The sequence below is a fragment of the Ylistrum balloti genome, unplaced genomic scaffold (genome assembly GCF_031769215.1).
Source record: "Ylistrum balloti isolate Yb309-2 unplaced genomic scaffold, AGI_CSIRO_Ybal_v1 Utg370558, whole genome shotgun sequence".
In the NCBI taxonomy this organism is placed as follows: Eukaryota; Metazoa; Mollusca; class Bivalvia; order Pectinida; family Pectinidae; genus Ylistrum; species Ylistrum balloti.
Window position 1 is genome coordinate 944,630 of NW_026782351.1, and position 15,247 is coordinate 959,876.

General features: G+C 34.5%; 3 protein-coding genes across 3 annotated transcripts in view; 1 reads left to right on the forward strand and 2 right to left on the reverse strand.

Annotated features, from left to right (window-relative positions):
* Window positions 1-1,608, reverse strand: part of LOC132556316 (protein ecdysoneless homolog) — a 33,688-nt gene extending 32,080 nt beyond the window's left edge. The window contains exon 1 of the mRNA XM_060220700.1: window positions 1,410-1,608. Within this exon, the coding sequence (XP_060076683.1) occupies window positions 1,410-1,608 (199 nt within the window). The remainder of the gene's footprint in view (window positions 1-1,409) is intronic.
* Window positions 1,609-1,716: 108 nt separating this feature from the next.
* Window positions 1,717-5,070, forward strand: LOC132556301 (ragulator complex protein LAMTOR2-like). The gene is made up of 4 exons (XM_060220684.1): window positions 1,717-1,826; window positions 3,028-3,190; window positions 3,433-3,522; window positions 4,402-5,070. Exons 1-4 carry the CDS (start codon window positions 1,759-1,761, stop codon window positions 4,456-4,458), a joined length of 378 nt encoding a protein of 125 aa, XP_060076667.1. The 5' UTR covers window positions 1,717-1,758; the 3' UTR covers window positions 4,459-5,070.
* Window positions 5,071-6,639: 1,569 nt separating this feature from the next.
* Window positions 6,640-11,577, reverse strand: LOC132556321 (probable endonuclease 4). Its single transcript, XM_060220704.1, has 7 exons — window positions 11,073-11,577; window positions 10,545-10,681; window positions 10,123-10,282; window positions 9,881-9,976; window positions 9,377-9,508; window positions 8,098-8,202; window positions 6,640-6,949 (listed from the first exon to the last, which is right to left on the reverse strand). Exons 1-7 carry the CDS (start codon window positions 11,575-11,577, stop codon window positions 6,762-6,764), a joined length of 1,323 nt encoding a protein of 440 aa, XP_060076687.1. The 3' UTR covers window positions 6,640-6,761.
* Between the last annotated feature and the right edge of the window lie 3,670 nt (window positions 11,578-15,247).

Here is a 15,247-nt window from a genome sequence, read left to right on the forward strand (position 1 = left end):
ACATTACCATATGCAATATCAATTATATTTTTTTGTAATAATTACTGATGTTGCTCCATTAGCCAGCACAGGATCATTGGCTTGGTGGTTTAAATTCATGAAATGTCTGTAACCTTGGAAAAATAATTGTCATGAAATATCCCTCTACTAAAGACAACTTCTCTTTGGCTCGACAGGTAGACTGTCATACTAGTAAGCCAGAGGTCTCAAGGCCAAGTCCCAGCAGAGGCATTGAAATAAACTATGACCTGTTAAATTGGCACCCATGTAAGAACTCTGGAAAGATACTTAGCATAATGAAATACTAGTCATGATATATTGCTTGGCTAAAGAAAAGTTCTCTTTAGCATAAATTGGTTGAAAATTGGACTCGGAAGCCAGAGGTCTCAATTTTGAATCCTAGCGAAAGCATTGAAAGAAAAAAAAATGATCACCATTACATGCAGCTTAATGAAGAAGTTTCAGAAAAATAATAGCCATCAGACTTGCCAAAATTTTAATTTCAACAAAATTAGCAAATATAGGTTTACATTACAGAATGGGGAGAGAAAATTCCAGCCAAGCACCTGACAGAAATTTCACCTGGGTCTCTGACATGAAAATCCAGACTGAATGACACTACCTACATGTACAAGTCACAATGACCTATCCTTTACACAGATACTTGTCATAATTTACTTTCCTGCTACAGAGCTCTGTGTTACATTACTTTAACACTGATTTACATGAGAAACTTATAGTCAGTTGCAGTCAGCAAAATAATGTTAGATTATAAATCATTCAACCAGATTATTTTATGATGATTGAATATTTAATAGTGATTGATATGAATAAAGTGTGCACACAGTGGTACTTCAAGTGTTTGGTAAACCTTGGGAAAATATTTTTTTTTCTTTTAGCAGATTTCTTGTCCTTTGTATTGTATGTCACATAATGAAGTAGACAACAAGAAAAATAAACTTTGATCAATTAAAGAACTATTAAAATAACGGGCATGTTGTACAAGTCTGTGTCAAAACAATATTTTTTAAACAATCAATTACCAAATACATGACAATTCTGATCCATGTTATCGTGGCTAGTTGATACTGTTTTAGTCGGTGAACGAACAGGCAGACTGATCTTAGGACAAACTAATTCACGCATATTCTAAAGATTTAACTATTGTACAATTAGTATAATTTTGCAACTTCGAACGGGTGAAAACGTTCGTACGTATGTATAACGTTTACATAGATCGCGTGTTTGCGATCAATAAAATAATTATCAGAAACAATAAATGCATTCGCCAATTTATATGGTTCGGAATTCTCATTGGGACAAATACAAAATGCCGAGCAGACAAAGGGGAACCCTTTTCTATGATGGGTTCAATGACAGAAGCCAAAACTAGTTTATGAGTCACAAACCTTCTGCTGTCACTATCAGAGAGAACGGGTCGTTTTGCCAAATGTAATCAACCACCAAAGGACTAACAAAGGCCAGGTACGAATCCAACAGTTCCTCCAAATATTTTTCAACTTCTGACTTATTCAATGTTTCCGGTAACGTCGGGAAAAGGTAGTATTCCACAACATCTTCGGGTAAGTGTTTTCGTTTCTCAGCCATGCTTCTGCGGAAATGAAGATAAGGGTCATGACCTTACATTTGAACCAATTGACGACGTCGACATAAGTTTGGCCGCTGCTGTCATATGACCCGGAAGTGTAGCAGAAGAACTTTGAAAAGGAAGAGGAGAAAACAACTAAACCGTGGAAAATGCTCAAACCTAAAGCTCTCACACAAGTCCTGAGTCAGGCCAATTCAGGAGGAGTACAAAGCACTCTGTAAATACCTCCGAACATTCCAACAATGATTCTACATTTCTCAGGGTGGTTGAAGGGGTATTGCATAGGCCGCGAACATGGGGGCTATGACATGTGACATGATGATAATGACATAGTGATGATAGGTAAACGACTTAAATTGTTAGCGAGTTTGAATATGATGCAGTTTCAATGACTGCATATTTAGTCAGTCTGTATAAACATCTTACTCTAATAAAAAGTCTGGTTCCTGTAACCAAATTAAATTAATCGAATAGCTAATATCTTCCCAGTTCCCCAATCCCTCTGACGATTGTCAAACGTCCGATATAAATAAGTCCCAAGGAGGAATCCAGGTTTAAAAGAAGAGATGGATTACCCCCTTAGTTATAACAAGGATTTGGACAGTGACATATACCAGTTGATGACCAGTTTTTTAAAAATGATTTAAATAGAAATCTAGTAATCTACACTTTGAGGACAGAAAAAGATAAATATTTTGTTACTTGTCATTCTGATTAGTGTATATTTTGGTTGGTTGATGTATGTTTGGATACCATATGTGAACAAGACTTGTCTTATAATTGAAAAGGCATAGTAACATATATATCTGTAGAAGCTGAGAGTACAGGTCGCCTTACTAGCCTCGACTAGTGGAAATTTCCCTTTAGTCAAGCAGTAGTGTCGGACTAGAAACCAAAAGGTCACTAGTTCCAGTCCCAGCGGTGACAAGGTGTTTTCATTACTCCTTCCTATTACATATCATTATTATACATGTCAAAACTTAATTTTAAGGAAGTGAAGCCTGTGTATGTATTCACTACAAGTCACATAGTATACAGTAAACACATATGAGGTTGAGTTTTCAAATAAAACCATACAAATTTGCAAAAAATATATATAGATATATATATTTTTAACAGAACGTTTAAAACATAACTGTCTGGGTTTAAAAGGGTATACATTTGTATGTAACAAGTTTTCAAACAGTCTGTTCTTTGGCTTAATACATATTAATGTCATCGTAAATGGTATTTGGAGGAAAGTTTTCTCATCACTCTAAAAACATTTAAGTAGATTACTTGGAAAATGTGTAATTTTGTTTGTTTTTATTAATTACAGACTTGTCAGAATTATTCCCCTTTACACAATAGAAGCATACATTTTCTGGTAGTTAACTAGGTCCTTGCAAGTAGACTATAATGTATTATCTGTGTTCTAGCTTACTCAACAATGAAGGGGCCTTGTTAGCCTATTCTGGGTATGGAGACAAGGATGCATCTGTCACAGCTGCTATAGCTTGCAACATCTGGACTTCTTACCAGAAAAGTGGAGCTCATGCTTTCAATGAAGATAAACTGGAGTTTGTTTTATTAGAATGTGAGGTAAGATGTTGATTGCTTGCACTGTTATAGCACTTGTCTGATTTTGTTTTATTGTCACAGAATTAGTGTAATGACATTTATGATTCCAAAAGGACAAGTGGAATAGACAAAAAATGTGGAGTACCGGTATGTTTGTATTATCATCAAAACTAATTGCCGTAACTGTTTACTTTTTAATGTATATATTGTAGATGAGAACAAAATCTCACAAATTATTGATATTCAGCATCATTTTCTTATAGGAAGGCAAAGTGGCCATAACCAGAGTGGCCAATTTACTGCTGTGCATGTGTTCAAAGGAAATTGTTGAATTTGGGTTGTTAAAAGCAAAGGTAAGATTTCCCAAAATAATCAATTTCAATTTCTACCAGTCTCTGGTAGGCAAATTAACCAGAATGACTGGTCAGCTCTTTGAAGGTATTAGGGGTGTAATTAAGAACTTCTGGTCAAAATCCTGATGTTTCCAATCTCTGCAATCTTTTGTTTACCTTGCAATAAGGCATAGTCGATGGGCATACAAATTTATGGGCACTTTGAATACTATTGAATTCTTTCACTTGCCATTCCAGACATATAAAGGAAAAAGTGAACAAAAAAATATAATTTGCCACGATTAGCTTGGTATGGAAATAAGTAGGCGTAGATATAAGTATAAGTGCAGCGAAATAAATTTGTGTGTAGAGAACTTCCTAGAATAAAATGACGAAGTGTCCACATCTGCCTCAAAATATGATATTGATGGGTGCAAACAGAAGCAACAGTTAGTAGATTTTCATTGTTTGCTATCAGCACTGAAGACCTGCAATTTTTGTAATCTGGGGCCAGTAGACTTCAATAAAAATCAGTTTGGAAATCACAAAAAGTTGAGGCTATCTGTACAAACTGTGCCACATGCTGTGATATCACTCTAAATAGTGTACCCATAGTTTTTTGTGAGTAGAATCAAGGATATAAGGATATAGCAATACATTTACCTAATTTTTTAATCCTGTGGACAGAAACTTGTAAAACTTTGTGGAAAGATGCCTCAAAGGTAAAGGATCTTAAATATTCATGCTTTATTTCTTTCCATTACACCCATAATACCGTAAGTCAAGTTTTCGACCTATTTTGATGTTGAGAAATGATTAGATATATCATAAAAATAGTGATATAGTGTACAAGGTAGCCAAATCAAAATTCAAGTCATAAGTTATTCTTTGTTGTTGCAGGTTGAAGCTCTAGCAACATACCTAGAAGAACCCCTTTCTCAAGTGGCATCATCTTGACACAACCTTCCTATTCGTGGAATTTCCTGTCAGTAATCGTACTGTCAATTGACAGAATTTATCTGTACCAGCATCTTCACCCACAAGTCTCGATTCATTATCTTTGAAAGACTTGACCATTTGCAGCTTCAGCACAGGCAGTGATATTCACATGTATCTCTTGGAAAGTGGGCTGTAGAGGAATGGCATCTCTTCACTTAATTATCATATACAAGTACATTGTCATGGCTTAATTCATTTTGTATGCAAGAAAAAATACCAGTGAGAATGGTTGTAGCATAAGTCAGGTATGAATGACTGAAAGAAATGTTTGACTTTTTTTTCTTCCCAGTAATATTTTCTATATACAAAATACATTTTGTATATATAATTTTAATGATATCATAGAGTAGAACAAGTTATACAAATATTAAGGATACATAAAGATTTTATGAAGATATCCTCAAAAGTGTTTTACAAAGTGTCATCATACTGTAAGTTTTCAGATTTCCTGTGAATGAAATGATTTTAGAAAGAAAACGAAATAAAAAAAACCATCAAAATCTGAGGATAGGTTATTATTATTTATGCCTTTAATTTCTACTGTATAAAATAAAATCACAAGTCAATTAACCAGTGTTTAGAATTTATTTTTAAAGAAAAAGAAAACAACCACACAAAAGCAAACACATTCGAGTGATTAATCATATACTACAAATACAACACTGGTGCCTTAATAACAAAACTAACTGCTGTAGGTACAATTACTATATGTATCATTATCTATAAAACAGGTCTTGTAGGGCCAGATCCTACATGTATATTTAAATTATTTACGCTAGTAAAACTAAATCATCTCTCAATAATTGTACCCTTCTGCCACAACTCCTGTAGAACAGTTACTGTATCCTTACACTACAACTCCTGTAGAACAGTTACTGTATCCCTACTTACACTTTAACTACTGCAGGACCAGTCACTGTAGCCTTGCACTTTAAAGTAGGACCAGTTCGCGTATTAAATCAGGACAAATTACACCACCCTTACACTACGTCTCAATTAGGACCAGTAACTAAATCTTCATACATTTCCAATGAGACCAGTTACTCTATCTGTACAGTACAATTCCTGTAGGACACGTTCCTGTATCCTTATACCAGAACTCCTTTAGGACTAGTTACAGCATCCATACTTGCACTATAACTGCAGTCCTTGTATCATTACATACACAAACCTCCCAAGGGGGTTATGTTGCGAGAACCTAGGGTCATGAAACTCATAATTTTGGTAAAACACCCAAAGACCTTTCCATTCACAATGAGTATTAGAAACTATCAAATCTAGGTGTATAAAAGATTTTAAAACTTTGAGTCAATTTGACATCGTCCATCTATCCCTTGGGGACAGCCAGGGTCAACATAACATAACATCAAACTCTCATATTATACTAATTCTAATCTAGTTTAAATTACTTGCAATGAAAAAACAAACAAACTAAGCTATATTAGAAAATGTCGGACAAAAATGCCCCCGCTGCCATGGCCTTCACCTTGGACCTCTGTAAAATCTATGTCTGAAGTAAAGTCATACTTGATCTGTGCAGAAAGTTTGACCAGGTTCCATGAAAGAAGGAAATTGATAAGTGTTTAAATTAAAAGGTGACTTTGGCCTTGACTATATAATAATTTATCTTTATATATAGTTTGACCAAAATCTGTCAAAGAATGAAGTTACTAGGTGCTTACATTGAATCCAGATTGTACAAGATACGACTGGCCAGGACAGGGCAGGATAGACATGGGCAACGCTATTTCATGGTGGGACATAGAAATGTAAAACTTCCTATACAATTACAATAAAACTTACCCCCTCCCTCTGGAAAATATGAGACCCTGGGGTCAGGAAATTCACAATTCACGTTTTGGTAAAGCACCTAAAGACACTTCCTTCCAAGAAAAGCATTTGATTCTTCGATATGTAGGTAATGATGAAAAGATTTTTGAAATTAAAGTCCCAGGTGAGTAAGTCCATATAATTTGAATAATTTTGGTTCATCTTTGGCCATGGGAGGTTTTTTGCAAAATTTTGTTGAAATCTGTTCTGGGGTGTTCCAGAAGAAGTTGCAAATGTTAAATGTTTAAGATGCTGGAAAGAAGGCAATCACAATTCATTATGTGAGTCACTTTGAGACTTTGTGTCAGGTGATCTAAAAGTTGATTGATTAATTCAACTTAATGCTGATAGCTTGGCAAAGGTGTAGTTTTTGCAAAGGCTGTTGGGTGGAACATGAAAGAATCGTCCTTTATGAAATAAATTGTTCCCTTTTATGATTTACAAATGGAATGTAACAGTTTAATCTCTTTTGTGTAAATGTCGTCTGAGGCAGGTGGTGTTTCTAGAATCATGGGCATATTGTTGAATCTGGGATCACACATGACACGTCTGAAGCCTTCAATCCCAATGTGGCCACGTCCTATGTTCTCATGGCGGTCAAGGTGACAACCCACAGTACCTTACAAGAGAAATTCATAATATCAGTAGGGAATTTTAACAGCAGAAAGGAGTAACATCAGGAGTGAATTGATTACAGCATCAGTTTAAGAAATATATAACAGGAAAAAATTACAATAACAGAAATGTATAATATCAGGAGTGAATGACAATGTCAGAAATGTATAATATCAGGAGTGAATGACAATATCAGAAATGTATCAGAAATGTATAATATCAGGAGTGAATGACAATATCAGAAATGTATAATATCAGGAGTGAATGACAATATCAGAAATGTATAATATCAGGAGTGAATGACAATATCAGAAATGTATAATATCAGGAGTGAATTACAATATCAGAAATGTATAATATCAGAAGTGAGTTACAATATCAGAAATGTATAATATCAGAAGTGAGTTACAATATCAGAAATGTATAATATCAGGAGTGAATTACAATATCAGAAATGTATAATATCAGGAGTGAGTTACAATATCAGAAATGTATAATATCAGGAGTGAATGACAATATCAGAAATGTATAATATCAGAAGTGAATTACAATATCAGAAATGTATAATATCAGGAGTGAGTTACAATATCAGAATTGTATAATATCAGGAGCTGAAGTCTAGCTTAAGGATGTTAAGAAATTCACTGATATTTAGCAAAATTAATGTATGGGAACCAATTGGCCAATCAGAAATGAAGTACCTTACTAATTTAGCATAAATGTGAAATCCAGTCACATTTATTGCACAGAAACTAAAGCAGAAATGAAAGACAGATAGATTTTCTCAAGTGAATATTTCCCTTTCTCTGAAATAAGCAGGGGACAAATGAAGTATCAGAATTGTATGATAAATGTATAATATCGAGAGAAATTACTTTATCACAAGGAGAAGTTTACAATCCAGGTAATACTTCACAATGCAGTAAGAAATATATTAAACAAAACAGTCATTTACATTCACGACAAAGTCAAAACATAATGAAGTAAATATACATAATACAGTTTCACAAACATGTGGTAATATGTCTTTAAAGTTTTAATTGTTTAACATTAGATTGTACTATATCAAATAGGACAACTCTAAACCTTAAAACAATTATATCTATTTCAAGAAAACATCTTCCAATTTAACTTTGAGCTTCTAATACATACCTTTAGAATCATTAAGGTGCATAGCCTTTAGGTACTGAAAACCAACTACTGTCCCAAACTCCGCCATCATCTTTTCAAATCCAGACTGACTGGACAGGTCATGACCTACAATGAAGTGGAATCCATGGAATGTCTAAGCCTACAAATGCTTTTGGTTTCAAGGACTTACAGAGTAAATTATGTAAATGCAAATACTTTTGTTAATTCTGACATGATAATTTCACATTTTTAGTGACTAATCACATTTTGGTGATGGATAAAATGTTGCTATACAATACAACAACAAACATTCAAACATTGTTTGATGAAGATGAACGAGAGATCCCACAGGAAACTTGGAACCTGCTATTGTTTGATCTTGATTTGGTCTGTAAATCTAGGACTGTTTCCCTATATTTCCTTCGATTTGCTCTTTATTACATGAAATTTGAAAACTCCTCTAAAGATCTTTACCTGTCAAATCCAAGACGTCTGTCAGCCATTTTGTTTTCCTGGTTCAACAATCAAAATGAAAAGATTTGGGACCAAGGAGAACACCTGTTAAAATCTGAGAAAGACCCATCCAGTTCTTTTGTAGAAAAACTGATAACAAGCCTTCATAGTCAAAATCCAAGAATGGCCACCTGCTAGCCATTTTGTTCTTCTGATCAGTCCAAAAATTAAAAAGGCACAACAAGGAAACAAAAGGAACCTCCATATGAAATTTTCAAAAGATTCATTCATTACTTCTCAGCCATCTTGTTTTTCCAATCAGCCTCAAAAAACTACAGATCAAGAGGAACCTACATATGAAATATGAGAATGATCCATCCAAAACTTCTCAAGAAATTGTGATAACAAACAACCCTGTCATAATCCAAGATTGACGTCCGTCTTCGTTTTTATTTTTCAGATCTGTTCAAAATGACACCATGCACAACTACCATGGACCAAGGTAAATCTACATGCAAAATTTGAAAATGATATATCCAGTATTTTCTTGAGAAATAGTGATAACACGAATTGTATAAGAACAAACAGACGTTCAACAGACACCAGACGCCGGAGCGGCCCACCATCTGAAGACAGTGGGTTTATAAAGAATCATTTGACTACAAGTATTTTAAAGCATGCTGTTGCTCTCAGTTAATCACTAGGTATTGTGACAAAGGCTTACTTTTTATTAATTATAAATTCTAATGGGTAACGAGTGATTGTGCTGTCTATGGACATTTTCCCGAGATAAAATCACTCTAGAATGTTCAGCATATCCCATGTTCCTTTTACATTATGATCTTACCTGCAGCAAAAGCATGGCAAGTGTCAAGACACACTCCAATTCTAGCCTTATTCTTCACCTTGTCAATGATTTCTCTCAATTCCTGGAATTTTCCTCCAACTGTGCTACCTTGACAGCTCATATTTTCTATGACTGAAATAGTAGAACAAAAATTCTTCCCATCAGTACAGTATGTATACATACAATTAGACATTCCAAAACTCCTGAAAAACCATCAACAGAACAATTCTTTCAATGTTTTCTTTTTAGTCAGTTTTTCTCCTTTCATGAAGAGTAAGCTTACAGAACAGTAAAATTTCAACAACATTCAGACAAATAACTTCTCTTCAAGAACATATTTTCAGGAAGTTTCATTTGAGAAACAACTTGTCAAGTTTTTGTTCATCTACATGCCAAGACATTTTTTCCCCACATGATTTAGTGCAACTTGTCTTATTTTTACAGCTGTGGTGGGAATATATATTCCTAATACAAGTGCTACAATGTATACAATACACTAAATACCTGTTATGACAAATTTGGTCTTTGTGTGAGCCATGTTGATACTTTCAGCAATCAGGGCTAGTGATTGGTCAGTGGTGATATTGCCACAGCTTGATCCTGTACAAAAATATCAGCCTGTAATCTGTGTCATTTTTGTTATCTACAAGATAATTTATCGTACCAATTCATTATTTATATCATGTAAAATTTAAGTCATCGCACAAAGTTAGCTAATACAATATTAAAAGCATGCAGACATGTACCAGGATGGAAGTTGTACAGCGTCAGACCAAGCTTTTCACATCTCTGAAGTTCATCAACAAGGGTATCCCTACTTTTCTGGAGGGTTTCTGGGTTAGACGAACCACAATTCATCAGGTAAGAGCCATGAGGGAGGATGTCACCTGGGGAGAATCCTGCTTCCTGATCGAAAATACAATGTCACAGTGACTTGTATCAAAGCTCCCTTATACCCAATATGACTCTTACTTTTGCAATATTTGGCACAGAATCCAAGCTCCTAGGCTAAAAATTGGTAAATGTGTTTCAATACTGCATATAAACAAACAGTGAAATAAGACAGGAGATCTTTATATATCCTCAATGTCTTTCACATACATGGTTTTTGTTCAGTGGCATGACCATTTAAATTATTTTCACCACATTAACTTCCATAAAAGTTTACCTGATACGCATTTCTAAATTTTTCTGCATCTTTATCAAGCAATGGCTTTGAATTCCACTGTCGTTGTGATTTCAGAAACAATCCAAATGCTTTTGCTCCATGAAAAACAGCAGCATCTACAGCATTATAGAGGCCACCTGTAAGAGTGAAGGACACAAAAGACATTTCAATATGTTGTCATATCCAATTATTTCAGTATCAAATGTTTTTGAAAATGTATAAATTTATCTAAATCCCTGAACCATAAAATCAATACTCATTTACATATCAGGAAAGTCCAAACATGCCAAATGTGATAATTCCTGATCCCCTGTGGTCTTAAAACTTCAAAACAAACTACCTGTAATTAGGAGATTATTACACTAAAGAGGTTTCAAACTTGCTGTAGATGCAGTGATCCATAACTGTAGTGATTTGAGACAGTATGTGTATGTGTAGTTGACCTATACTATTTGCATGATATACCACCACCAAAAGACATTCTGGATTAGAAAAGCCAATAGTATCGAGTGAAGGGACTTAATTCACCTGCAATGGAAACATGAGCTCCTACACGTTTCGCACACTTATGAGATGACAGGTTAAATTTAGAAATGGCAGGCAGACTGGCACACTTTGGTTGACTTTTAATCTTTACCGCAGATTTCGCTGCTTGTTTTGACACTTTTCTCGTCTTCTGTCCCACTGGTTTCTTGGCAACGTCACTTTCACCTGCTGGTTCTTTTTTAACAGTTCTCTCGACTTCTTGTTTTACTTTTCCACGGATATTACCGTTTTTCAACTTGTCACCAACACTTGACTTGATCCTGGTTGAAACTTTGCTTTTCTTTAAACCCACTTCCTTTCCTTCCCCTTTATTTTCAACAACATCTACATCGGACTTTCTCTTTTTCCTCCGGGTTCCACTGTCTTCACCACAGTCGGCTTTGTTCTTTAGTATGCTTGCTTTCGTTCCTTCAGTCTTCGTTTTTGATGGACAATCTTGTTTGTCAACATCATTTTGTGTATTTGTATTTCTTCTTCCTCTGACCATGATAACTAGTATATATAATGATTTATGTTTCGCGAATGATACAAATCGTGCTTAAATCACGCAGACAGTGTTTTAGTAATGTCGCTTCGATTCTGAGATAGGTGCATTCAGACAGCCCTGACAATGTGTCATAAATAGCACACATACAAGCGACAGGAGACTATACCAATAGTCAATTAAATGAAATGCAATCGCTGGAATTCATCAGACTTCGACTGAAGTTTACATTCATCGCTATCTCCCGCCAAAATGTCATATCTAGCTTAGTTATCAAAGAGCTCTGTAAAGGGACGTAATCAATATTTTACTTTTTCAATCTGGGATTCAGATTACGGTCGTTACCCTTCGTTTTTAACACATCGTGTCAGCATAGCTATCATAACGGATGGTTCGTTAAAAGTGGACATATTCTATATTCACTTCGATCTTTAATAGTTCCAATGCGATCACAGGGGCTAACAACTAAATTTGAATATATTTATAAAAAGAATGAATATTAAGTAAAATTCCCTTTATTCTGAACCCATATACTGCATAGAGTTGCAGTCTCTGATGCGATGAAATGTGAGCACCCAGGAAAGTTAACAAACCTTCAAAACCTGAAGATTTTGTTAACCTGTTAGGATTTTTATATTACGTTTACAAAAGATATCCTATCAATTAACATAACTTCTCACATTTAAATATCTTCCAAGGCAGTCTTTGTTGATGTTTGATTAAAAAAAAAAACTACCACGCCCAGTGGTGAATTCTGCAGCGTCAATTTTTGTGTTTGTTCACTGAGCCATGAAGTTTTGATCTAATCTAACGATATATAATTCAGAGTGTATCTCTTTGTAGCACTATAATAAAGAATTTTTAGTTACCTAGCCCATGAACTAATCTTATCAGAGGCGCATTTTTTTCAACTGAAAAATTTCTTGGTTTTTGTTTGGTTTTACAGTCTTCGGTACAATAGGAAAACATGTCTACAGAGGAATAAATATGTGTCTTGGATTTCGACAAATTATCAAACAAAATTTCATAGGCTAAGTGTTCGTTGAAGCTTTCTCATTCATGCCTAGTTTTGAGACTGATTGGAAAAGTAACTTGCGGTCGCTATTTCAAATTCTGAATTGAAAAATAACACGATTAATAAATAACGGGACCGTGCTGCATAAGAATAACCAATCAATCATACAGGTCCGGCCTAACGTACTTAAAACGGAATGAAAACTATACAGCATCTTTTGATAGTAACTTGAGTAAAGAAATGTGTCGATAAAATTACAAAGTAATAGATTATTAGGGTCAAGCCACGAGTTTTAAACATTGATACATACATGTACTAACATATAATGTCCCCAGTTCGTATGTAATTGAAGTGTTGTAGACATATACGCATGTGTGATGATGAATTTTCAGTTTATCATTCACGAAAAAATGGTCACTTGGCCAATTTTAGGAGGGGGATCTGCCAGTGGTAAATTCTACTCAATGACCGAAATAATGTGAATCAGGTCAGGCCGGTCTGTAAAACCCACAATAATTACTACAGTATCATTCTCGCACCCATCGGTTCTGACATAGTGAAACGAAGGGCAATAACTCTGGGAGACCAAAATGATTACACAGGAATGCATGATAAACCCATTGCATCATAAACGCCCCTGCTGGTGTTAAGCAACCATATTCAATAGGAGAAATAGTTTGTTTAATGCATTGTATGCATAATGTATTCAATGCAACCGTTTTAAATATACAAAATTAACCGAAAATGTACCTCCTTATCTTCAACATTCAACGTCAATCTGAAACGTGCATTCAATAGTGTCTGAAGATATATTTGGTGCGTAGAATCAGAGACCTACATATCTAGGGCTCTGATTAAATAGAATAACGTAACATTGACCCCTGTCCTGTATCTAGCAAAATCTTCCATTTCCAATATGAAAAGTTGACGCATACTTAATTTCAAAGTTGTAATTATCACATTAAAGTCGACGTGCTGCTTAAATACACATTTAACACAAAACATTTTGACTAATTGTAATTTATCACTTGCATGGGAAACTTTTCCTTGTGGAACTAAAAAAGATAGATTGTTCTAGCATCAAGCAGACCTTGGACAACCAAATCGAAGGTTACTTAAACCACGGACGTAGGGTATTATTATTCCGCGCTTAAATGAACGCGTTTCAGTCGTATTTTGAGAGTGCCGATGTTAGATTGTAAAAGGGAGGGGTTGTTTACCAGTAAACTCTGCTGTAACATAGATATGAAGGTTATCAAGTACGCCGATTATCACAATAAATTGGACCATTATGTATGCGAACTTACAGTGCTGTAGTTGTGTGAACCTGTCAACTCCCATTGTTTCGGTAATTTGTCTCCATTATCATACACACTGTCCTTGTGATGTATGTAACCATTATATCATAGGAATGTGGCTCACAGGGATGACGAAGTGGAAATGAAACAAATAATACATATTTTTCTGTCATTCTTTGGAATGAAGTCTCGTATATTATAGAACTTCTGTTGTGGCGTGTCTGTATTTCCTTACCGCTGGGAAGTCCGAGATATATCTTGCGTACAAGAATATTGCTGAGTTGGATGTCAACAACATTAGACTTATCTTCGACCCATTTTTTGATGCTGATATGTAGTTTGAGATAATCTGCGGTATTTCAATACTTTGTTATTTTTACCCATCTTTGCGATATAAAACTTTACATCCGATACCAAGTCTTGGCATAATCGGAGAAACTGACCATATTAATCTGTACAAAATGAAATAGTATTTATTTTGATCCAATACACTTTGTACAGTTATTATTTTTAAGAACATAAGGATCCTTAGACACAGGCGCTTGTTTTTGCTTGATCTCATTTCTTTTCACTTACATTGTACAGTAATTTTCTAGAATATATTTTAGGTCTATATCCAGATCATCAAAGAGATTGTCTGTTGATTTTGTATTCTCCAGCCTTCCACATGCAACAAAAAGAAGAAAAACAAGACAGAGATGCAGACTGTAAGTCAATATATTTGGAGTAAGTATTGACCACATGTTTTAATGTACATTATCATAACATGTACACAACCATATCTAGAAACCAGACATATTTTCAAAACATTCTTTGAACATATATATATATATAATCCATCTACAAATATGTAATTTCAACATCATTTCCATATACATGTACATAAAGAGTGGTATGTGCAAAGCAGTAAATATATCTTATAATGATATCCAGGAAGATGTTTTTTTTATATCCTTCATTGATAACTATGAAATATTGCCACAAATAGTTTAAGTGGTTAGAAGAAATCCAAACATGTTTTGATATGATTTGGTTCCTTAGAATGATTATCTGCTGTGTGTTACTCTAAACTTTGTTTCATTAATTATATTTCTGATGATTTTTGGATCCTAGGATTACAAATGGTGACCAGTTTGGTAAATATCGCAGGATATACTTAACTCTTCTAACACGATCATCAATGGAACCAGACTACTGACAGATGCTACACAAATACATACATTTAATACTATGTCTGGGTGTAATTCCTCTATTTTGTAGTAAATCTTCATTTCTTTTTACAATGTTTTTTGCGGAAAATCTGTTTATTAAATATTAAAATTAAAAGAAAAAACACTAAAAAAGAAAAAAATATACAGAT